This window comes from Oncorhynchus mykiss, chromosome 10 (assembly GCF_057628025.1).
Source record: "Oncorhynchus mykiss isolate SJ-2025 chromosome 10, ASM5762802v1, whole genome shotgun sequence".
Taxonomy (NCBI): Eukaryota; Metazoa; Chordata; class Actinopteri; order Salmoniformes; family Salmonidae; genus Oncorhynchus; species Oncorhynchus mykiss.
In genome coordinates, this window is record NC_143031.1 from 56,396,979 (window position 1) to 56,421,210 (window position 24,232).

General features: G+C 42.3%; 1 protein-coding gene across 3 annotated transcripts; it reads left to right on the forward strand.

Moving 5' to 3' along the window:
- The first annotated feature begins 12,112 nt into the window (after positions 1-12,112).
- cnga1a (cyclic nucleotide gated channel subunit alpha 1a) lies at positions 12,113-22,771 on the forward strand. 3 transcript variants are annotated; one of them, XM_021619111.3, is made up of 11 exons: positions 12,113-12,353; positions 12,658-12,774; positions 14,537-14,599; positions 15,325-15,378; positions 15,481-15,621; positions 15,779-15,883; positions 19,470-19,576; positions 19,817-20,121; positions 20,307-20,612; positions 20,806-21,417; positions 21,588-22,771. In XM_021619111.3, exons 2-11 carry the CDS (start codon positions 12,677-12,679, stop codon positions 21,906-21,908), a joined length of 2,112 nt encoding a protein of 703 aa, XP_021474786.3. In that variant the 5' UTR covers positions 12,113-12,353; positions 12,658-12,676; the 3' UTR covers positions 21,909-22,771. The 3 variants fall into 3 exon arrangements, with proteins under 3 accessions (XP_021474786.3, XP_090044768.1, XP_090044769.1); XM_090188642.1 differs by having other exon boundaries at positions 12,141-12,347; XM_090188643.1 differs by lacking the exons at positions 12,113-12,353; positions 12,658-12,774; positions 14,537-14,599; ... (1 more) ...; positions 15,481-15,621; positions 15,779-15,883 and adding an exon at positions 18,980-19,062.
- The last annotated feature ends 1,461 nt before the right edge of the window (positions 22,772-24,232 follow it).

Below are 24,232 nucleotides of genomic sequence, written 5' to 3' on the forward strand. Positions count from 1 at the left end.
AATGTAATCGAAAATGTAATCTACTTAATTTTCAAAAGTAATTATTTATTATGAGAGGGCCGTAAACAATAGCTAGTAATGCTGCATATTCCAAAAAAGTTTAAAATCTCACCTTCCCCTTTAATAATAGTTATAAATTGCTGAGGTGTAGTCATTTTTGAGGACACAACCTCAAACGCAAAAGTACAAATATGAAAATTAAATATTTTATGATGTATTTCCTATTCAACAAAACTGTATGAATAAGGCTTGAAATTGACTGATTGTCACACCCTGACCATAGAGAGCCATTGTTTCTCTATGGTGAAGTAGGTCAGGGCGTGACTGGGGGTATTCTAGTTTATTATTTCTATGTGGGGTTCTAGGTTATTATTTCTATGTTGGTGATTTGTATGATTCCCAACTAGAGGCAGCTGGTAATCGCTGTTTTTCCCACCTGTGTTTGTGGGATATTGTTTTGTGTTTTGTGCATGTGCACCACTTAGTCACGTTTCGTTGTTTCTTTATTGTTTTGTTTTGCTTAAGTTTCACTTAGAAATAAAGATGTGTAACTCAACCTCCGCTCCGCCTTGGTCCGTCTCTACACACGGACGTGACAGAATATCCCACCACAACAGGACCAAGCAGCGTGCCCAGGAGGAGAGTATATCCTGGACTTGGGATGAGATCCTGGATGGGAAGGGATTCTGGACTTGGGAAGAAATCGTGGCAGGACAGGATTGCCTTCCTTGGCAAGAGCGGCAGACGGAAGGTTATGATGGAGGACAGCAATGACACCGGGGTTCGTGGCCACATAGAAAGCCCATAAAACAGCCCGAAAATCAGAGACCGTCAGTGAGTTGAGGGACAATTTGGAGGAGAGAGAAATGAGAGAGTTATTGAATTGCTGTAGGATGCACAACATTTGCCCTAAGGAGCGTGTTATCGGTTTAATGCCACCCGAGTCAGCTCTCCGTACTCGTCCAGAGGAGCGTGCTATCAGTCAGTTAAAAGTTGTGCCGGCTCCACGCACCAGGTCTCCAGCACGCCTTCCCAGCCCTGTACGTCCTGCTAGCTCTCCACACTCGCCTTGAGGAGCGTGTTCTTATCCCGGCACCATCTGTGCCAGCTCTAAGCATCAAGTTTCTAGTACGCCTTCACAGCCCAGTACGTCCTGTGCCAACTCCTCATACTCACCGTGTGAAGTGTGTTAAAGTTCCGGTATATTTGATGCCGGCTATACGCACCAGGTCTCCAGTGCACCTTCACAGCCCAGTACATCCTGTGCCTGGTCCCCGCACTCGTCCTGAAGTGCATGTCACCAGCCCGGTGCCACCTGTGCCGGCCCCGCGCATCAAGTCTCTAGTACGCCTTCACAGCCTAGTACGTCCTGTGCCAACTCCTCGTACTCACCGTGCGAAGTGTGTTAAAGTTCCGGTATATTTGATGCCGGCTATGCGCACCAGGTCTCTAGTGCACCTTCACAGCCCAGTACGTCCTGTGCCTGCTCCCCGCACTCGTCCTGAAGTGCATGTCACCAGCCCGGTGCCACCTGTGCCGGCCCCACGCATCAGGCCTCCAGTGTGTCCCTCCCCAGTCCAGAGCTTCCGGCGACGATTCCCAGTCCAGAGCTGCTGCCTCAGTTTGTATGATGGCAATTTGTATATGCTCCAGAATGTTATGAAGAGTGATCAGATGAATTGCAATTAATTACAAAGTCCCTCTTTGCCGTGCAAATTAACTGAATCCCCAGAAAACATTTCCACTGCTTTCAGCCCTGCCACAAAAGGACCAGCTGACATCATGCCAGCGATTCTATCGTTAACACAGGTGTGAGTGTTGATGAGGACAAGGCTGGAGATCACTCTGTCATGCTGATTGAGTTTGAATAACAGACTGGAAGCTTCAAAGGGAGGGTGGTGCTTGGAATCATTGTTCTTCCTCTGTCAACCATGGTTACCTGCAAGGAAACACGTGCCGTCATCATTTCTTTGCGGGACCGGGGCACCACCAGTACAGAGCTTGCTCAGGAATGGCAGCAAGCAGGTGTGAGTGAGGCGAAGACTTTTGGGGATGGCCTGGTGTCAAGAAGGGCAGCAAAGAAGCCACTTCTCTCCAGGATAAACATCAGGGACAGACTGATTTTCTGCAAAAGGTACAGAGATTGGACTGCTGAGGACTGGGGTAAAGTCATTTTCTCTGATGAATCCCCTTTCCGATTGTTTGGGGCATCCAGAAAAAATATTGTCCGGAGAAGACAAGGTGAGCACTACCATCAGTCCTGTGTCATGCCAACAGTAAAGCATCCTGAGACCATTCATGTGTGGGGTTGCTTCTCAGCCAATGGAGTGGGCTCACTCACAATTAAAGAACACAGCCATGAATAAAGAATGGTACCAACACATGCACCGAAAGCAACTTCTCACAACCATACAGGAACAGTTTGTTGGCGAACAATGCCTTTCCAGCATGATGGAGCACTTTGCAATAAGGCAATCAATATTTTGGGTCCATGGCCAGGAAACTCCCCAGACCTTAATCCCATTGAGAACTTGTGATCAATCCTCAAGATGTGGGTGGACAAACAAAAACCCACAAATTCTGGCAAACTCCAAGCATTGATTATGCAAGAATGGGCTGCCATCAGTCAGGATGTGGCCCAGAAGTTAATTGACAGCATGCCATGGCGGATTGCAGAGGTCTTGAAAAAGAAGGGTCAACACTGCAAATATTGACTCTTGCATCAACTTCATGTAATTGTCAATAAAAGCCTTTGACACTTATGAAATGCTTGTAATTATACTTCAGTATTCCATAGTAACATCTGACAAAAAATATCTAAAGACACTGAAGCAGCAAACTTTGTGGAAATTAATATTTGTGTCATCTCAAAACTTTTGGCCACGACTGTACATGTAACTTTATTACATATTAACCATATATCGATGGCATGATTGGCCTGTGATAATTGACCATTTACATTACACAATAGGTTTGAAGCGTGCACTTTAAGCCACGCTTTGCAGTAATAACTATAAACAATAACTGATGGCCCGCTTTCCTGATCGCAACAGATAGTTCAGATGAAAAGTTAACAGATTCGGTGGACATGGATTCATGGACGCACAGAACTTCTGGATTAGACGGAGTTAAGGAAGAGAAAGCATCGAGATTGGGCGATGGCGATTGTCTTGCCATATAGCACGTTTCTGTCTAATTGAGCTGGTCAGTATGTGTAGAGTAATCCTGTCTAACGCTGCTTTTTTATGTATCAGTATTAAAACGTTTCAAAAGACTCCAGTGCGCAAGTATCCATTTCAATAGAACGTCACTGCAACAACTGTTTCAGAGCGCTCTCGTCTGAGTGTACCAGAGCCCAGGATAATTGATTAATTTACAAACGCTCAACACCAGTTGAATATGACCGGTGTCAGTAAACATTCAGCAAGAAAGCATAATGAAATTGTTGCCAGGAGCACAGTTACAGTCACCAACGCTCTGGATGACATGAAAACAGCCTAACCAGCTCTGCTAGGACAAGAAAAATGGTCAGAGTTTGGGTGGGGGCTAAAGTTTAAGATGATTCTTATGGCATTGCACACGGTTAGTGTCAACCAGAGTGACTTGACACAACAATGGGCCAAGCAAGCTGTACATACAAAACGGAAATGACACAGGACATCTTATATAATGAAAGGGGTTGCAGTCTGCCGAAGCATTCATCCATGTTTATGGGTAAGAGTCTAGCTACAGTTACAGATATTATACATTTCTGCTAGTTATAGCCTAATGTTAACTAGCTAACATTGAACCTATTTGCTTAACTTTAGCTAGCTATGACAATCGGTTTGTATTGCTAGTACTCTATGGATTAGGATAATGGTTCGTTGTTTAGCTAGCATGTCTAACAACAGACTCCACTTCGCCAGATGATTACATGACCCATCGAGTTAGCCAGGTGTGTCTGACAGTGATTACGGCTATCTATTGTATAATAATGCCAAAATATTAGTATCTGGAATTTGGCTTTCAGCATCAGTAGAACACGCCTGACTCTCCTCCACCAGTCATACATTGAGAATGGTCTAATGCCTCCCATCAAAAAGAGAGCTGGCCCAAGCAAGCACAGGTTACACCTGAAGCATGAGGACTTGCAGCGAGTTGTGAATTTCATCACCAACTACGTCGACAATAATGCAATAGCGTTACCGGGACGCCACCCAGGACACAAACCTTTTGGTGGAAAGCTGCTGCCATCCCATGTGACAAAGCAGCATTGTGGCGTCTCTACAAGGAATCGATGACAACACTTGGTATGTAAAGCATAAACAACATGTTTTGATTATTTAATTGACCTCCAACATGATTGGCTCTACTTTTATTGATCTCACATCATTTTGTATTTTCCAGAGGTACGTGTAGCCGGGCTCTGTGTTATTAACTTCCAGTTTCCAAGATGATGTGTCTGTATGCAGTGCTGCTGCTCTGCACATTTGTAGGTAAGTGAAACTTACTTGATAATGATGCATTAAAAAATTATATTACCTTTCACGTTACATTTTCTTTTCATTAATTTAATGTTATTTTGTTGTTTGCAGGTGCAGCCAGGTTCCATCTATTTTTTAACTCTCGCAACTGCAGTGGCTAAAACAAGAACAAGTTTGTGCTCTGGTATTGTGCCTGGCGGACCATGCACGTGCTCCACTACAATCTGGACCTTCACTTCCTGATCACAGGCCACACCAAGTTTGCCCCCGACTGGTGCTTCAGCCTCATCAAGCAGCGCTTCAGAAAGACCAGAGTGAACACTTTGTCTAAGATTTCTGGTGTTGTGAAAGACAGCACTGTGACAGGGGTCACCATCCCACAGCTTGTTGGACTGGAAGATGGTACGGTGCTGGTGGAAAGCTACGGCTGGCGACAACACCTGACTCCGTACTCAGGCCGGTGCCACAGTTCAAGCAGTACCAGCACATAAGGTGAATATCAGTCACAGTCATACGCTGGACCTAGTTTTGTCCCATGGAATAAATGTTGTGGATCTTAATGTTTTTCCTCATAATCCTGGACTATCGGACCACCATTTTATTACGTTTGCAATTGCAACAAATAATCTGCTCAGACCCCAACCAAGGATCATCAAAAGTCGTGCTATAAATTCACAGACAACACAAAGATTCCTTGATGTCCTTCCAGATTCCCTCTGTCTACCCAAGGACGCCAGAGGACAAAAATCAGTTAACCACTTAACTGAGGAACTCAACTTAACCTTGCGCAATACCCTAGATGCAGTTGCACCCCTAAAAACTAAAAACATTTCTCATAAGAAACTAGCTCCCTGGTACACAGAAAATACCCGAGCTCTGAAGCAAGCTTCCAGAAAATTGGAACGGAAATGGCGCCACACCAAACTGGAAGTCTTCCGACTAGCTTGGAAAGACAGTACTGTGCAGTACCGAAGAGCCCTTACTGCTGCTCGATCATCCTATTTTTCTAACTAAATTGAGGAAAATAAGAACAATCCGAAATTCCTTTTTGATACTGTCGCAAAGCTAACTAAAAAGCAGCATTTCCCAAGAGAGGATGACTTTCACTTTAGCAGTGATAAATTCATGAACTTCTTTGAGGAAAAGATTATGATTATTAGAAAGCAAATTACGGACTCCTCCTTAAATCTGCGTATTCCTTCAAAGCTCAGTTGTCCTGAGTCTGCACAACTCTGCCAGGACCTAGGATCAAGAGAGACGCTCAAGTGTTTTAGTACTATATCTCTTGACACAATGATGAAAATAATCATGGCCTCTAAACCTTCAAGCTGCATACTGGACCCTATTCCAACTAAACTACTGAAAGAGCTGCTTCCTGTGCTTGGCCCTCCTATGTTGAACATAATAAACGGCTCTCTATCCACCGGATGTGTACCAAACTCACTAAAAGTGGCAGTAATAAAGCCTCTCTTGAAAAAGCCAAACCTTGACCCAGAAAATATAAAAAACTATCGGCCTATATCGAATCTTCCATTCCTCTCAAAAATTTTAGAAAAGGCTGTTGCGCAACAACTCACTGCCTTCCTGAAGACAAACAATGTATACGAAATGCTTCAGTCTGGTTTTAGACCCCATCATAGCACTGAGACGGCACTTGTGAAGGTGGTAAATTACATTTTAATGGCATCGGACCGAGGCTCTGCATCTGTCCTCGTGCTCCTAGACCTTAGTGCTGCTTTTGATACCATCGATCACCACATTCTTTTGGAGAGATTGGAAACCCAAATTGGTCTACACGGACAAGTTCTGGCCTGGTTTAGATCTTATCTGTCGGAAAGATATCAGTTTGTCTCTGTGAATGGTTTGTCCTCTGACAAATCAACTGTAAATTTCGGTGTTCCTCAAGGTTCCGTTTTAGGACCACTATTGTTTTCACTATATATTTTACCTCTTGGGGATGTCATTCGAAAACATAATGTTAACTTTCACTGCTATGCGGATGACACACAGCTGTACATTTCAATTAAACATGGTGAAGCCCCAAAATTGCCCTTGCTTGAAGAATGTGTTTCAGACACAAGGAAGTGGATGGCTGCAAACTTTCTACTTTTAAACTCGGACAAAACAGAGATGCTTGTTCTAGGTCCCAAGAAACAAAGAGATCTTCTGTTGAATCTGACAATTAATCTTAATGGTTGTACAGTCATCTCAAATAAAACTGTGAAGGACCTCGGCGTTACTCTGGACCCTGATCTCTCTTTTGAAGAACATATCAAGACCATTTCAAGGACAGCTTTTTTCCATCTACGTAACATTGCAAAAATCAGAAACTTTCTGTCCAAAAATGATGCAGAAAAATTAATCCATGCTTTTGTCACTTCCAGGTTAGACTACTGCAATGCTCTACTTTCCGGCTACCCGGATAAAGCACTAAATAAACTTCAGTTAGTGCTAAATACGGCTGCTAGAATCCTGACTAGAACCAAAAAATTTGATCATATTACTCCAGTGCTAGCCTCTCTACACTGGCTTCCTGTCAAAGCAAGGGCTGATTTCAAGGTTTTACTGCTAACCTACAAAGCGTTACATGGGCTTGCTCCTACCTATCTCTCTGATTTGGTCCTGCCGTACATACCTACACGTACGCTACGGTCACAAGACGCAGACCTCCTAATTGTCCCTAGAATTTTTAAGCAAACAGCTGGAGGCAGGGCTTTCTCCTATAGAGCTCCATTTTTATGGAACGGTCTGCCTACCCATGTCAGAGACGCAAACTCGGTCTCAACCTTTAAGTCTCTACTGAAGACTCATCTCTTCAGTGGGTCATATGATTGAGTGTAGTCTGGCCCGGAAAGGCTCTGGAGCAACGAACCGCCCTTGCTGTCTCTGCCTGGCCGGTTCCCCTCTTTCCACTGGGATTCTCTGCCTCTAACCCTATTCAGGGGCTGAGTCACTGGCTTTACTGGGGCTCTCTCATGCCGTCCCTGGAGGGGGTGCGTCACCTGAGTGGGCTGAGTCACTGATGTGGTCATCCTGTCTGGGTTGGCGCCCCCCCCCCCCCCCCCCCCTTGGGTTGTGCCGTGGCGGAGGTCTTTGTGGGCTAAGTTGGTGGTTGAAGTACCATCTCAGGATGGTAAGTTGGTGGTTGAAGATATCCCTCTAGTGTTGTGGGGGCTGTGCTTTGGCAAAGTGGGTGGGGTTATATCCTTCCTATTTGGCCCTGTCCGGGGGTGTCCTCGGATGGGGCCACAGTGTCTCCTGACCCCTCCTGTCTCAGCCTCCAGTATTTATGCTGCAGTAGTTTATGTGTCGGGGGGCTAGGGTCAGTTTGTTATATCTGGAGTACTTCTCCTGTCCTATTCGGTGTCCTGTGTGAATCTAAGTGTGCGTTCTCTAATTCTCTCCTTCTCTCTTTCTCTCTCTCGGAGGACCTGAGCCCTAGGACCATGCCCCAGGACTACCTGACATGATGACTCCTTGCTGTCCCCAGTCCACCTGGCTGTGCTGCTGCTCCAGTTTCAACTGTTCTGCCTTATTATTATTCGACCATGCTGGTCATTTATGAACATTTGAACATCTTGGCCATGTTCTGTTATAATCTCCACCCGGCACAGCCAGAAGAGGACTGGCCACCCCACATAGCCTGGTTCCTCTCTAGGTTTCTTCCTAGGTTTTGGCCTTTCTAGGGAGTTTTTCCTAGCCACCGTGCTTCTACACCTGCATTGCTTGCTGTTTGGGGTTTTAGGCTGGGTTTATGTACAGCACTTTGAGATATCAGCTGATGTACGAAGGGCTATATAAATAAATTTGATTTGATTTGATTTGATTTGATTTTAATTGCATTGTATGAGGTCATCCTTCTTATCTAAACTTGGGAGGTGAGTTGATGTTGTTTAAGGTTGTAATGTCTTCTCAATTTTTTTGTTATTTCCTGTTTTACAGCTTCGATGCTCTGGAACCTGGTATTTTTGTCGCCAAGGAGTGTTCGTACTCAGTCGGGACCAGGTTTCAGCTGCTGCGCAGCGCTGACATCATTCCTCCAATAGATGGTCTGCCTGTAGAAGCACCACCTGGACTGGACACAGCTAGACAAACACATGTTTTAGAGAAGATCAGGGAGTTTTGCGACGTAGAGGCTATGGACATCACATGCCCTGCACCAAAGTCAAGGGGAGGACAGAAACAGGCTCTCCAAATATAGATTCCCTTGTTCATGCGTGGCTTGGACGGACCAGTCAGCACTATTTGCAGTGCCTCTATTAAAATGACTCTCTAACACACGTTGCTTCTACATTTTTTTTATCCTGCTGCTCAGCCACTTTACCCCTGATTGTATGCATATAACTTCCTCATCTACCACTGCTATTGTTATTGATATTGGTATTGTACATACTGTATATTATTTTATTTATATTGACACCATCTATTTCTGATATTGCTACTATGCAAGTAACCATTGGGCTGTACCAATTACACCTTCTGTAGAGACCCATCCACTTGGCTAGATGTGGTTAAGTGCTGTGCAAAAACCTTCAAGCGCTATGATGAAACTGGCTCTCAGGAGGAACGCCACAGGAAAGGAAGACCCAGAGTTACCTCTGCTGCAGAGGATAAGTTCATTAGAGTTACCAGCATCAGAAATTGCAGCCAAAATAAATGCTTCACAGTGTTCAAGTAACAGACACATCTCAACATCAACTGTTCAGAGACTGTGTGAATCAGGCATTCATGATCGAATTGCTGCAAAGAAACCACTACTAAAGGACACCAATAAAAATAAAATACTTGCTTGGGCCAAGAAATACGAGTAATGGACTGGTGGAAATCTGTATGGTCTGAGGAGTGCAAATTTGAGATTTTTGGTTCCAACCACTGGGTCTTTGTGAGACGCAGAGTAAGGAAATGGGAAATGATGTAAATATATCACTAGCCACTTTAAACAATGCTACCTTATATAATGTTACTTACCTTACATTATTCATCTCATATGCATACGTATATACTGTACTCTATATCATCGACTGTATCCTTATGTAATACATGTATCACTAGCCACTTTAACTATGCCACTTTGTTTACATACTCATCTCATATGTATATACTGTACTCGATACCATCTACTGTATCTGCCTATGCTGCTCTGTACCATCACTCATTCATATATCCTTATGTACATATTCTTTATCCCCTCACACTGTGTACAAGACAGTAGTTTTGGAATTTGTTAGTTAGATTACTTGTTGGTTATTACTGCATTGTCGGAACTAGAAGCACAAGCATTTCGCTACACTCACATTAACATCTGCTAACCATGTGTATGTGACAAATACAATTTGATTTGATTTGAAGTGAACGAATGATCTCTGCATTTGTAGTTCCCACCGTGAAGCATGGAGAAAGAGGTGTGATGGTGAGGGGGTGCTTTGCTGGTGACACTGTCAGTGATTTATTTAGAATTCAAGGCACACTTAACCAGCATGGCTACCACAGCATTCTGCAGAAATACGCCATCCCATCTGGTTTGCACTTAGTGGGACTATCATTTGTTTTTCAACAGGACAATGACCCAACACACCTCTAGGCTGTGTAAGGGTTATTTGACCAAGAAGGAGGGTGATGGAGTGCTGCATCAATGCTGGCCTCCACAATCACCCGACCTCAACGCAATTGAGATGGTTTGGGATGTGTTGGACCACAGAGTGAAGGAAAAGCAGCCAACAAGTGCTATGCATATGTGGGAACTCCTTCAAGACTGTTGGAAAAGCATTCCAGGAGAAGCTGGTTGAGAGAATGCCAAGAGTGTGCAAAGCTGTGGCTACTTTGAAGAATCTCAAATCTAAAATATATTTCAATTTGTTTAACACTTTTTTGGTTACTACATGATTCCATATGTGTTAATTAATAGTTTTGAGATCTTCACTATTATTCTACAATGTAGAAAATGGTAAAAATAAAGAAAAACCTTTCAATGATTAGGTGTGTCCAAAATTTTGGTCTGGGCGGGTTGGGAGGAAGACTAGGTCTGCATAGAGAGACAAAGTCCCATGATTTGTGAATCTGTTTGAAACAAACAGCTAGAGCGACAGTTGAAATGGCTTTGAAAAATAAATGATTTTAGCTAATTGGGAAAAGTACCTAAACAAATAAATACATTATGGCATTTACAAATCATGATCTATTTAACGTGGATTTACTGTTAATCGTATTTAACCCCGTCCATAGTAAAACCCTGCTGTCAATACACAGGGAAATCAATCTCCAATACGACCATCGAGAGGAGCCCTAGGGCCACAGTGGATGACAAGTACACATCCACAGGTACTCAGAGGATGCCCATAAAAACTGACCCAGGATTATATGTATTTTCAACCCCTTATAATTTGTGTACAAAAATTAGAAACACTCGCTCTTTCCATTACATTGACTGACCAGGTGAATCTAGGTGAAATATATGATCCCTTATTGATGTCACCTTTTAAATCCACTTCAATCAGTTTAGAGGAGACGGGGTTAAAGAAGGATTTTCAAGACTTGAGAAAATTGAGACATGGATTGTGTATGTGTGCCATTCAGAGGGTGAATGGGCAAGACAACATTTGAACGGTGTGTGCTAGTAGGTGCCAGGCGCACCGGTTTGATTGTGTCAAGAACTGAAACACTGCTGGGTCTTTCCACACTCCACATTTTCCTGTGTATCAAGAATGGTCCACCGCTCAAAGGACACATAGCCAACTTGACACAACTGTGGGAAGCATTGAGTCATCATGGGCCAGCATCCCTGTAGAACGCTTTTAACAATCTTGTAGTCCACGTACTGACTAATTGAGGCTGTTCTGGGGGCAAAAGGGGGTGAAATGTAATATTAGGAACGTGTTCCCAATGTTTTGTACACTCGGTGTATGTTAGAATTTAAGGACGAGTCATCTGATCCTAGATCTGTGGTTGAAGGCAACTTCTACCCAGCTGGCTTGTTTTAATAGGATCAGGGGGATAGAATAGAAAGTGCTGGCAGAGCAGGAGAGAGGGTTAAAGCCGGCCCCTCCTGAGACTAAATCCTACTCCACTGTCTGTACCCCACTGTTCAGGGACTCAAGGTGAGCTAACCAACACACAGGTGTGGTATAGTAGCAGGCATGCAAAAGCAACCCAACTGTCTGGTTTATATAATTTGTAAAGCCTGTGGTTTAATCTCAATACTTTTAACTTTTTTTAACCTCTTAACTCCTTTCCTTCATCTGCCCTAAAATGAACTGGGAGAGTGAAAAGCCCAGGCTCCTCAACGGTATCCGACACGCAGATTTACCCTCTGTGTTTTCAGACAAAGGAAATAGGGCGGGGATAGGAAGCCACTTTAGACTATTGAGATGGCCCTTGTGTATCAGCAGCAATCCCAGAGTTTCAAAGCGTCACACCCCCACTTGATGTTTTGTTATGACAGCGTGAGAAGCTGTGAAAGGGAAGATCAATTTCTGTGTTTTGTGTATTGTTGGATGGATGAGGCAACTTGATGTATTTGACTATTTATTGTCAAATAAAATGCATTCATTCTGGAGTGGTGCCGCAAAGGGCCCTAAACATAGAAAGGGAGTGGAGGAGGGTGACCGCCCTGAGACTTTGCCACCACAGCCACTTTCATCCAGCTCCATAATCCTCAAATCCCACTCAGGGTCAGTCAGGAGGACTCAATGACACCACACCACCCATGCTTATTTTGTATCCATTCATCAAATTAGCTGTATATCGGTGGGATATATAACTTGAAAGGCTGTTCATCTATATTTACATTACACTTGGATTAAGTGTCTGTGTGGAGTGGGAACTCTAGGACTGCTTATCTTGAGGTCTGTGATGACTATGGACAGTGCACTATGCTGACTAGAGGTAAAGGTAAGGCTACATGAAACTGAATGTAGTATTTTATTCAGTAAACAAAGTTGTGGTCCTTGTAATTGTGATATTTTTTTCCGTCTGCTGTCAAGATAAAACCATAACAACATTAGCAGTAATATATGGATGTCGAGTACGCCTCTGTAATTCACAAAATATATTTTTTTATCTACTTTGTTGTCATTATGTCAACCCTGTTGTATTGAATACATTCATTATATCTAAACATACAGTTTCACAATGCAAGAACATTTGTGTTTTTGGCATAAGGACAATATGTCTCCATTTGCTTTGTGTTTGACAGGCTACCCAGATTGGCTGCCATGATCAGCACATCAAGCACTCGTCCGTTCCTGGCGGTTGCGCCTCGCATTTCTCCAAACATGGCCACAGACACAGAGGAGGACAGTGAGGATGAAATGTAAACAATACATACAGTTGAAGTCGGAAGTTTACATACACCTTAGCCAAATACATTTAATCTCAGTTTTTCACAATTCCTGACATTTAATCCTCGTAAAAAATTCCCTGTCTTGGGTCAGTTGATTAAGATCACCACCTTATTTTAAGAATGTGAAATGTCAGAATAATAGTAAAGATAATTATTTATTTCAGCTTGTATTTATTTCATCAAATTCCCAGTGGGTCAGAAGTTTGCATACACTCAATTAGTATTTGGTAGCATTTCCTTTAAATTGTTTAACTTGGGTCAAATGTTTTTGGTAGACATCCACAAGCTTCCCACAATAAATTGGGTGAATGTTGGCCCATTCCTCCTGACAGAGCTGGTGTAACTGAGTCAGGTTTGAAGGCCTCCTTGCTCGCACACGCTTTTTCAGTTCTGCCCACAAATTTTCTATGGGATTGAGGTCAGGGCTTTGTGATGGCCACTCCAATACCTTGACTTTGTTGTCCTTAAGCCATTTTGCCACAACTTTGGAAATGCTTGGGGTCATTGTCCATTTGGAAGACCCATTTGCGACCAAGCTTTAACTTCCTGACTGATGTCTTGAGACGTTGCTTCAATATATCCACATAATTTTCCGTCCTCATGATGCCATCTATTTTGTGAAGTGCACCAGTCCCTCTTGCAGCAAAGCACCACCACAACATGATGCTTCCACCCCCGTGCTTCACGGTTGGGATGGTGTTCTTCGGCTTGCCAGCCTCCACCTTTTTCCTCCAAACACAACGATGGTCATTATGGCCAAACAGTTATATTTTTGTTTCATCAGACCAGAGGACATTTCTCCAAAAAGTACAATCTTTGTCCCCATGTGCAGTTGCAAACCGTAGTCTGGTTTTTTTATGGAGGATTTGGAGCAGTGGCTTCTTCTTTGCTGAGCGGCCTCTCAGGTTATGTTGATATAGGACTCGTTTTACTGTGGATTTAGATACTTTTGTACCTGTTTCCTCCAGCATCTTCACAAGATCCTTTGCTGTTGTTCTGGGATTGATTTACACTTTTCGCACTAAAGTATGTTCATCTCTGGTAGACAGAATGCGTCTCCTTCCTGAGCAGTATGACGGCTGTTTGGTCCAATGGTTTTTATACTTGCATACTGTTGTTTGTACAGATGAACATGGTACCTTCAGGCATTTGGAAATTGCTCCCAAAGATGAACCAGACTTGTGGAGGTCTACAATTCTTATTTTCTGAGGTCTTGGCTAATTTCTATTGATTTTCCCATGGTGTCAAGCAAAGAGGCACTGAGTTTGAAGGTAGGCCTTGAAATACATCCACAGGTACACGTCCAAATTGACTCAAATGATGTCAATTAGCCTATAAGAAGCTGCTGACATAAAGCCATGACATAATTTTCTGGAATTTTCCAAGCTGTTTAAAGGCACAGTCAGCTTAATGTATGTACATTTCTGACCCACTGGAATTGTGATACAGTGAATTATAAGTGAAATTATCTGTCTGTAAACAATTGTTGGAAAAATGACTTGTGCCATGCACAAAGTAGATGTCCTAACCGACTTGCCAAAACTGTAATTTGTTAACAAGACATTTGTGGAGTGGTTGAAAAACGAGTTTCAATGACTCCAACCTAAGTGTATGTAAACTTCCGACTTCTGTATAACTGGACCTGTTGGTCCAATTGTAGTTTGCTACGAAACTTTATTGATGTCGCCGTGTTTTTATTGGCTGTATTTTAAATCATGTTTGTTGTTTCCAGAGATGAAACCTCTCCTGGCCCAGGGCGTCTGTTCAATGTGAACAACAGTAACAACACTGAGGAGTGAGTCCGTCCACATATACTGTGTGTGTGTTTGTGTGTTGTGTGTGTGTGTAGTGGTGGTAGTAGTAGTTTTATTTCATTACACGTTGGCCATAAATGGCAACTAACTATCGTGGGACAGGATCAGATAGGTTCAGAGTCATTAAGCAGCGCACCCCGTAGCGTAGCCACTTGACTTTGACAGCTACTCCTCCACTACCAAAAAGTAGCACCCACCTGGGTGATGTCGCTGGCGCCAGAAAGCTCACCCCTTATCAGTAGTGCAAAGTAGGCTATTACAGTCCTCAAGCCTCTGCCATCACCGCAAGCCATCTCAATTGTCCTTCCGCTTCGGACTTCTCCTCAACCTCAAGCCACGGCATTTAAAAATGCAACACTGCTACTTAGTCAGTTTGCTAGCTAGTAGCTACCTAGCAAATGTCCACAATGGCACGATGTGGGACCAATGTGGGTGAAAATATTGTCTCCGCATAGGCTACCCACATTGGACATATGCGCCTTTGCTTATCGGCTCCACATTGGCCCCATAGCAGGTGGCCCCAAGGGCAGCCCTCACTTTGCCTGAAATAAGCCCACCCTTTTGGATCTCCTGCCTGTTACAATGTATCAGAAATTATTTACAGAGACAGCAGCACAGTCTGCTAGCCATTACGGCTGCCATGGCAACTCTCAGTGTGTGTGTGTGTGTCTGTGTGTGTGTCATAAGATGTGTCCTTTTACCCCAGGGAGGAGAAGAAAAAGAAGAAAAAGGAGAAGAAAGAAAAGAAAGAGAAAAAAGAGTAAACACCTATTTTGTCCCTCTTTTCCATGAATGCTGCATAGTTAGATAGAAGAGAGGTTACATGCAGAAAAGATTCAAACACTTGTATTTGTTTTCTCAGGAAAAAGAAAGAAAAGAAGAAGCAGAAAGAGCAGGAGGAGAAAGAAAAGGAGGAGAAAGAAAAGGAGGAGAAAGAAAAGGAGGAGAAAGAAAAAAAGGAAAAAGAGGAAAAGGAGAAAAAGGAGAAAGAGAAAAAGGAGGGGTGTGTATGATAGCAATATCTCACCCGAAGCGATATACTGATATCAGCATTGATATCTGTATATGAATATGTTTAAATTAAATATTAAGTATATTATTATTATTAAGTATAATTTATTAAGTATTAAATTAACTTCTCCATCTTCCTTTCCTTGCAGGCCCAAAGAAGGGTTTTTCATCAATCCAGCGGGCAGTCTGTACTACAACTGGCTGTTCATTATCACAATACCAGTCATGTACAATTGGACCATGATAATAGCCAGGTAAAAATTTACTGTTTAAAATATGTAGTTTGTTTAAAATATATGGTTAGTTAGTGGCATGGAATGGATTCTGAGGCTATAAAACAAGTTATTATTTTAATTATTTTACAATGTTTCCCCTTTTATACAGTACCAGTCAAATGTTTGGACACACCTACTCATTCAAGGGTTTTTCTTTATTTTTACTATGTTCTACATTTTAGAATAATAATGAAGACATCAACACCATGAAATAACACATATGAAACCATGTAGTAACCAAAAAAGTGTTAAACAAATTGAAGTATATTTTATATTTGAGATTCTTCAAAGTAGTAGTTGATGACAGCTTTGCACACTCTTGGCATTCTCTCAACCAGCTTCTCCTGGAATGCTTTTCCAACAGTCTTGAAGGAGTTCCCACATATGCTGAGCACTTGTTGGCTGCTTTTGTATCACTCTGCGATCCAAATCATTCCAAACCATCTCAATTGGCTTGAGGTCTGGTGATTTATAAAACTATGCGTAGGTTTCACGTCAAAAGATGGCGTATGGACGAAACACAGAAAGTGCCTATGCACAAAAAATATAGTGCACACGCACGTGGGACAATGCACACGCACGTCCCACACCGGTTTCCCTTTATAAATCACAATCAACTCGAAATTTGGCGCACGTGTGCGAGCGTCTTGTCCCACCCTTTTAACGCCAATAGTTGCCTATAAATAGTCAATGAAACACCCCTAATTAATATTCTTCCATACTGACTGCATGACGACAATGACGGCAAATCCCGAAAGAGGCAAAAAATGTGTATTTCACCCAGAGTGAAATGGAAGTTCTTGTAGGGGAAGTTGATTGTGAAGAACAAACACATTGTTTGGTGTGGCCATTACAAATGCCAAAAATGCGTTAGAGTGGTAGCATGAGGCGGGCGCTATGAACGTTGCTGGCTCAGAAGGTCAGACCCTCTCAGAAATAAGAAGTGGTCCGACATAAAAGTGGAGGCCAAAAGACCTTACACAGACAAAGTGTTTGTGCCACAGGTGGGGGAAAGGGGACACCGGAGCTCAACCCCCTTAATGAGCGACTTGCCAGTATTATAGGGGAATCCCTCCTGAGTGGAGTAGTGACGGAGGTGGAGGGGGACATGGCAAGATGCACCGGATGAGCTGGGTATGCAATTAGTATTTTTTTTTTTTAATAGAGTAAACCAAATGCATTGAAGTTGGTGTTTAAACATTTATTTACACAAACAATTGTGACATTTTCAAAAAAAATTGTGTCACTGCGTGTTCCAGTGGGGTCGGTGGTGCTGCAGCTGAGCAGGAGCTGAGTGCCCCTAGGCTCGGTGTCTCCAATGCACCTCGTGCGTCACAACCCTCCAGAGGACGTGTCCTCACAGATGCAGTCCTGCAAACGCAAAGAGACACCATCGACGCTATTAATGAGGTTGCCATGGAGTTGAAATGGGACAGGCGTGGTTTGGTTTCTGCGGGTCCTTCTCTGTAGAACTGGGCCCACTACAGCACAGAAATCCAAGAGAACAGCGCCTGGTAATCGGAAATGGCTCATAAGCCACTCATCATCATTGGCCAGTAAATCTTGGTCTCAGGAAATTCGCTCTCTCAGAATTCTTCCATTCGCCAAATCTTCCAACAGTGCCGAAGCAGCCATTGTGCATCATTACACATTGTAATTGCCTGCCTTTTAAATACCCACTCAGTTGATTGGCAAAGCTGCTCAATTGCATAACACCTTCAGGTGTGGTAATTACCCTCATTGTAACTGACAATGACAGGGCCATTATCACATTGACAGTTCTGCGCAACAAACATGTGCAAACAATATATGAAACTGTGCACTCGTATCTGCCCCGACATCAGTTTAAACGTAATTTGTGCTACTATTCACCTTATTATTTATTAGAATGCATTTCATAACATGCAAGTATTGGTAAATAATTACATATCCAATTAAATATGAATCCCAATTAAACTGTACAACATATTAGGGGTTATTTTTCAAAAACATATCTCCGTTTGTATCTATTATCCTAAATCATGTTTTTTTTGTGCACTCCAGGGAACTCTTCATACATAATATGTGAGAGGTAACATTTTGATTTATTTTACACAATAGTATCAAATTCAAAGCGTTTCTCGAGTTTCATCATCCTGCCATCGGAGTCGCAGTTTCTCATTTCTCCAGTATGGGTCAAAGTGTCCATGGAGGACCGCACATTCTCTGTGTAAGTGTCAAACAGCCCTTACACAGCCTAGAGGTGTGTTGGGTCATTGTCCTGTTGAAAAACAAATGATAGTCCTACTAAGCGCAAACCAGATGGGATTGCGTATCGCTGAAGAATGCTGTGGTAGCCATGCTGGTTAAGTGTGACTTGAGTTGTAAATAAATCACTGACAGTGTCATCAGCAAAGCACCCCCACACCATCAGACATCCTCCTCCATGCTTCACGGTAGGAACCACACATGCAGAGATCACCTCACAAAGACACAGTGTTTGGAACCAAAAATCTCACATTTGGACCAAAGGACAGATTTACACCGGTCTAATGTCCATTACTCATGTTTCTTGGCCCAAGCAAGTTTCTTCTTCTTTTTGGTGTCTTTTAGTAGTAGTTTTTTTGCAGCAATTTGACCATGAAGGCCTGATTCACGCAGTCTCCTCTGAACAGTTGATGTTGAGATATGTCTGTTACTTGAACTCTGTGAAGCATTTATTTGGTCTGCAATCTGATGTGCATTTAACTCTAATGAACTTATCCTCAGCAGCAGAGGTAATTCTGTGGCGGTCCTCATGAGAGCCAGTTTCATCATAGCGCTTGAAGGTTTTTGCAACTGCACTTGAAGAAACTTTAAAAGTTCTTTACATTTTCCGGATTGACTGATCTTCATGTCTTAAAGTAATGATGGACTGTCATTTCCCTTTGATTATTTGAGTTGTTCTTGCAATAATATGGACTTGGTCTTTTACCAAATAGGGTTATCTTCTGTATACCTCCCCTACCTTGTCACACCGCAACTGATATTCTCAAATGCGTTAATTAAGAAGGAAAGAAATTCCTCAAATGAACTTTTAACAAGGCACACCTGTTAATTGAAATAAATTCCAGGTGACTACCTCGTGAAGCTGGTTGAGAGAATGCCAAGAGTGTGCAAAGCTGTCATCAAGGCAAAGGGTGGCTACTTTGAAGAATCTCAAATATAAAATATATTTTGATTTGTTTAACACTGTTTTGGTTACTACATGATTCCAAATGTGTTATTTCATAGTTTTGATGTCTTCACTATTATTCTACAATGTAGAAAATAGTAAAAATAAAGAAAAACCTTTGAATGAGTAGATGTGTCCAACATTTTGACTGGTACTTTATATAAACAAAGTGTAAGATAAAAATAGCGTTTCCAGTAAATTCTTATTTTGTGTAACTTCACATTATCTTCTTACTCACCTGCAAGTAAATTCCCACTCGAAGTACCGAGTGCATTTCCTTTTAAAGACTGTCACATTTAGTTTAAGAGATGCTTGTATTAAAGCATGGTTGAGCATCTAACAGTTTTCTCTGCTCTGTGTCCTGTGTGTCAGGGCCTGCTTTGAGGAGCTGCAGCATAATCACCTAATCACCTGGATGATTCTGGATTACATCTCTGATGTCCTCTACCTGGCTGACATGGCCTTCAGGACCAGGACAGGTGTGTGATTGTGTGTGTGTGTGTGTGTGTGTGTGTGTGTGTGTGTGTGTGTGTGTGTGTGTGTGTGTGTGCGTGCGTGCGTGCGTGCGTGCGTGTGTGCGCGCGCGTGTGTGTGTGAGTGTGTTTTAATTTCCTTTCATTTAATGTTTTATGTCTGCTCTTTCAAATTGATACATCACATGTCACAGTTCTATTATTACTCATGCTACTTTTATTATTTCTTACAATATATTTTCTCAGCCTACCTGGAGCAAGGCCTGCTGGTCAAAGACAAGAAGCTGCTGTTGGAGCGTTATATCAGCAGCCTCCAGTTCAAGCTGGACGCTGTCTCCATGCTGCCCACCGATGTGTTTTACATCTACCTGGGGATCAACTACCCCGAGATCCGCCTCAACAAGCTCCTCCGAATCACGCGTATGATGGAGTTCTTCACCCGCACCGAGACCAAGACCAACTACACCAACCTCTTCCGCATCTCCAACCTGGTCATGTACATCATCATCATCATCCACTGGAACGCCTGCCTCTACTACTCCTTCTCTAAGGTCTTTGAGTTTCTCAGCTGCTGGATGTATTTATTGTGATGTCGATATCTGCTTTTCATTTGCATTTCTCAGACCTGTTTTGTCCTATGCCCAATAGTACTTGTTTAATGCTTTCATTTCTTTGTGCTTTTATGGTGTACATTTATTATACAAAAATCGAGTAATCAATTAATCAATTAATCTAGTCCATCGGCTTCGGCTCTGACCCCTGGGTCTACCCGGACCTGAATGACCCAGAAGAGCCAGAGTTTGGGGAACTGGGGAGGAAGTACTCCTTCAGCCTCTACTGGTCCACGCTGACGCTGACCACCATCGGCGAGACGCCATCACCGGAGCTGGACTCAGAGTTCTTCTTCCATGTGCTGGACTTCCTTGTGGGTGTGCTTATCTTCGCCACCCTGGTGGGCAACATCAGCTCCATGATCTCCAACATCAGCGCCGCGCGGGTCGAGTTTCAGGCACGCATCGACAACATCAAGCAGTACATGCAGGTGCGTGTGTGGGGTTCGTAAAGGAGCCATCAAAGTACTGAGGATTTGTTGACTCAAATGTTAGTGCACTATTACACTTTGTAATAATTATGTTAACGCCCATTGTGGGGTTGGAAGGGCAAGTGGTGCGTCACAACGGTAGGTCTTATATATCGTGAATACGAGTCAATTTCTCCCTATAACACCTCTACAGAAGTGGAAGGTGGACAAGGAACTGGAGCTGCGAGTCATCACGTGGTTCGACTACCTGTGGACCAACGACAAGGCTCAGGACGAAAGGGAGACGCTGCGATACCTGCCCGACAAGCTCAGAGCCGAAATCGCCATTAACGTCCACCTGGATACTCTCAAGAAGGTCCGCATCTTCGCTGACTGCGAAGCAGGCCTGCTTATTGAGCTGGTGCTCAAGTTGCAGCCTCAGGTCTTCAGCCCTGGCGACTACATCTGTAAGAAGGGCGACATCGGCCGTGAGATGTATATTGTCAAGGAGGGCAAGCTGGCGGTGGTGGCTGACGATGGCGTCAAGCAGTTCTGCGTGCTGGGAGACGGCAGCTACTTTGGGGAGATTAGTATCCTAGCGATAAAGGGTTCTAAGGCAGGGAACCGGAGGACGGCCAACATCCGCAGCATTGGCTACTCAGATCTCTTCTGCCTGTCCAAGGATGACCTGATGGAGTCATTGACCGAGTACCCGGAAGCCAAGGGCATGCTGGAGGAGAAAGGTCGTCAGATCCTGCTGAAGGACGGCCTGCTGGAACTGGACCCTTCCAAAATTATCCCCGAAACCACAGAAATCGAGGAAAAGGTTGGAACTTTTAAAACTTGCCTTAAAATACATTTCCTTTGCATAACTGCCCTTTTGTACAGTTATCTGTTTTTTGTATTTTAATGTACAAACAGTAGGACTTTAAAAATGTTGTACAACGTAAAGTGCATTCTAAATGTGACATTATATTATTATTATTTTTATTTAAGGTGAACCGCATGTACAGCAACTTGGAGTTGATGCAGACCAAGCTGAAGAAGCTGCTGGGAGACTACAGCACCAGCCAGAGGGCAACGAGGGAACGCATCGCTGAGATAGAGAGGCTGACTGGAGAGGTTGTAGCAGAGGAGGACCTAGATGAGGAGGAGAAGGAGGGAGGGGAGGAGGAGAAGGAGGGAGGGGAGGAGGAGAAGATGGGAGGGGAGGAGGAGAAGGAGGGAGGGGAGGAGGAGAAAACGGAAGGGGAGGCAGAAGAGAAGAAGGATGAGGAGAAGAAAGAGGAGGAGGAGGAGGAGGAGGAGAAGAAGTAGAGTTTTTGTGAGATAAAAACAAACACTTTTTTTGTGGGAACTTAACACAATTTGAGCTAACTGGATATAGACCATTAGAAAAATAAAAACTGCTTGAATATTGGTTAAAACAAAAGGCTATTTTTTCTGGTTGAAGGGTTTTCAGCTTTTGGGAAATCTATGATTATTGAAAGTTGATGTAACAGACTTATTACACAATTTTTATTAAGATAATTCAACTACTAGAGGGCACCAGAGGCCATAAAACTACATGTATCACTTTCACACGGGTCTTTTTTAAATGTTTGGACCCCATGTGTAACACACAAATTGACCACATGAAGAAAGTATATGATATGATTTGGCAAAATGCCAGTCGGAAAGAAATACTGCCCAAGCTTGACTATTGTGCTGTAGTTAACCCTCAAACTACTCAAACTACTATCAATATTTTTTAGCATAGCCCAAAGTTAGTTTATTAAATTCTTCAAATGTTTCATGACTTTGTCAATCAATGTTTTTTTTAATACATCAATATCATTGGTTAGTGTTTCTGTATCAATATGGACTTTAAAAAAAGGCAAGTATTTTGGGGTAATTTCGACCCCAGCCAAAAACAACTAATTCCACCTATAGTAATTTGATAGATAGGACCTTGTTTGGAATCTAGGTTTATCTATAGATATAATAACAAGTTATCAATAACACCAGAGGTTGGAGGGGGACCTGTATCAGTGATTTTTAACAGATAGACAAATCATCTGCAGTGATGTAGCTCAACATGTACTCATCTAACAATGTACTTTTTTATACCACATATCGTGTACAAAACCAAGATGATTGTATTTTTGTGCATATTAAAAACTGACAATGGTATACAAAGTCTTCCAATGGTATATACTGTATAATTGATAGAACTGCAATACAGAACTCGAATGCGCTCTGAATCTACACAGAGACCTGTATCGATGTATATTCTCGGAAAACTAGTTATTCTTGGGCAAATCTAAAAACGTATTAATTTGAATCCTGGTTTCTTTGGAGACATATTATTAAGTTCTACATGTCCTCAGAGGGTGGGGGTGGGGGGGGGGGGGGGGGGGGTCTGTTGGAGTGATCTCTACCTGATAGACAGATCACCTGCAAAGATGGAGCATGTTATGTACTCACCTTTGGTTATAACTAAGTATGATCGCATAAGACAAATCTAAATTGCCTTAGATATATGCTTAGTTGCAGTAAAAACAGCTCAAAAATGTCTGTCAATGGCATAAATACTTGGTAGAACTGTGAACTGTGCTGAACTGTGCTGTATTGGTGTGTATTCATCTTAAATAAGAAGTTACAGGTCTGTGAGAGCCAGAAATCTTGCTTGTTTGTAGGTGACCAAATACTTATTTTCCACCGTTTGACCTCTGTCATTGCCAACAAAGGGTATATAACAAAGTATTGAGATAAACTTTTGTTATTGACCAAATACTTATTTTCCACCATAATTTGCAAATAAATTCATTAAAAATCCTAGAATGTGATTTTCTGGATTTTTTCCCCTCATTTTGTCTGTCATAGTTTAAGTGTACCTATGATGAAAATTACAGGCCTCTCTCATCTTTTTAAGTTGGAGAACTTGCACAATTGGTGGCTGACTAAATACTTTTTTGCCCCACTGTAAATATAACAAAATGTGTTTTTAAAAACAAAATTCTAAAAACTAAATGATACAACAATGAAATGATGGTAAATCTTCTTTATAGTACTTATGTGGATTCTACTTTGGAAAAAAGATGCACATTATATAAAGGAAAAATCTATATTTAATATGACAGAATTCATTTGACAGAATTTTTCAAAAATAACTGTGTATTTTGGTACATTTTTATTTTAGATGACATTATTTACATGTCTAATGATGTTTTGATAAGAATTAAGTTGAAGCGTTTTCCAGTCATTTCTTATTGTGTGTGCGTGTTAGATCGAACAACCTCCTATAACTCCTCAGCTCACATTTTCAATCTGATTTTAATCTAAACCCCTCCCAATCGTTTCCTCTTATAATTGTGAACTGGGCTGATGTTATTGAATTTAACATACAGTGCCTTTGGAAAGTATTCAGACCCCTTGACTTCTTCTAAATGTTGTAACGTTACAGCTGCTATTTCCCTCATCAATCTACACACAATACCCCACAATGACACAGCAAAAATATGTTTTTTCCACATTTTTGCAAATTTATTACAAAAATGGAAATATCACATTTACATAAGTATTCAGACCCTTTACTCAGTACTTTGTTGAAGCACCTTTGGCAGCAATTACAGAATCAAGTCTTCTTGTGTATGATGCTA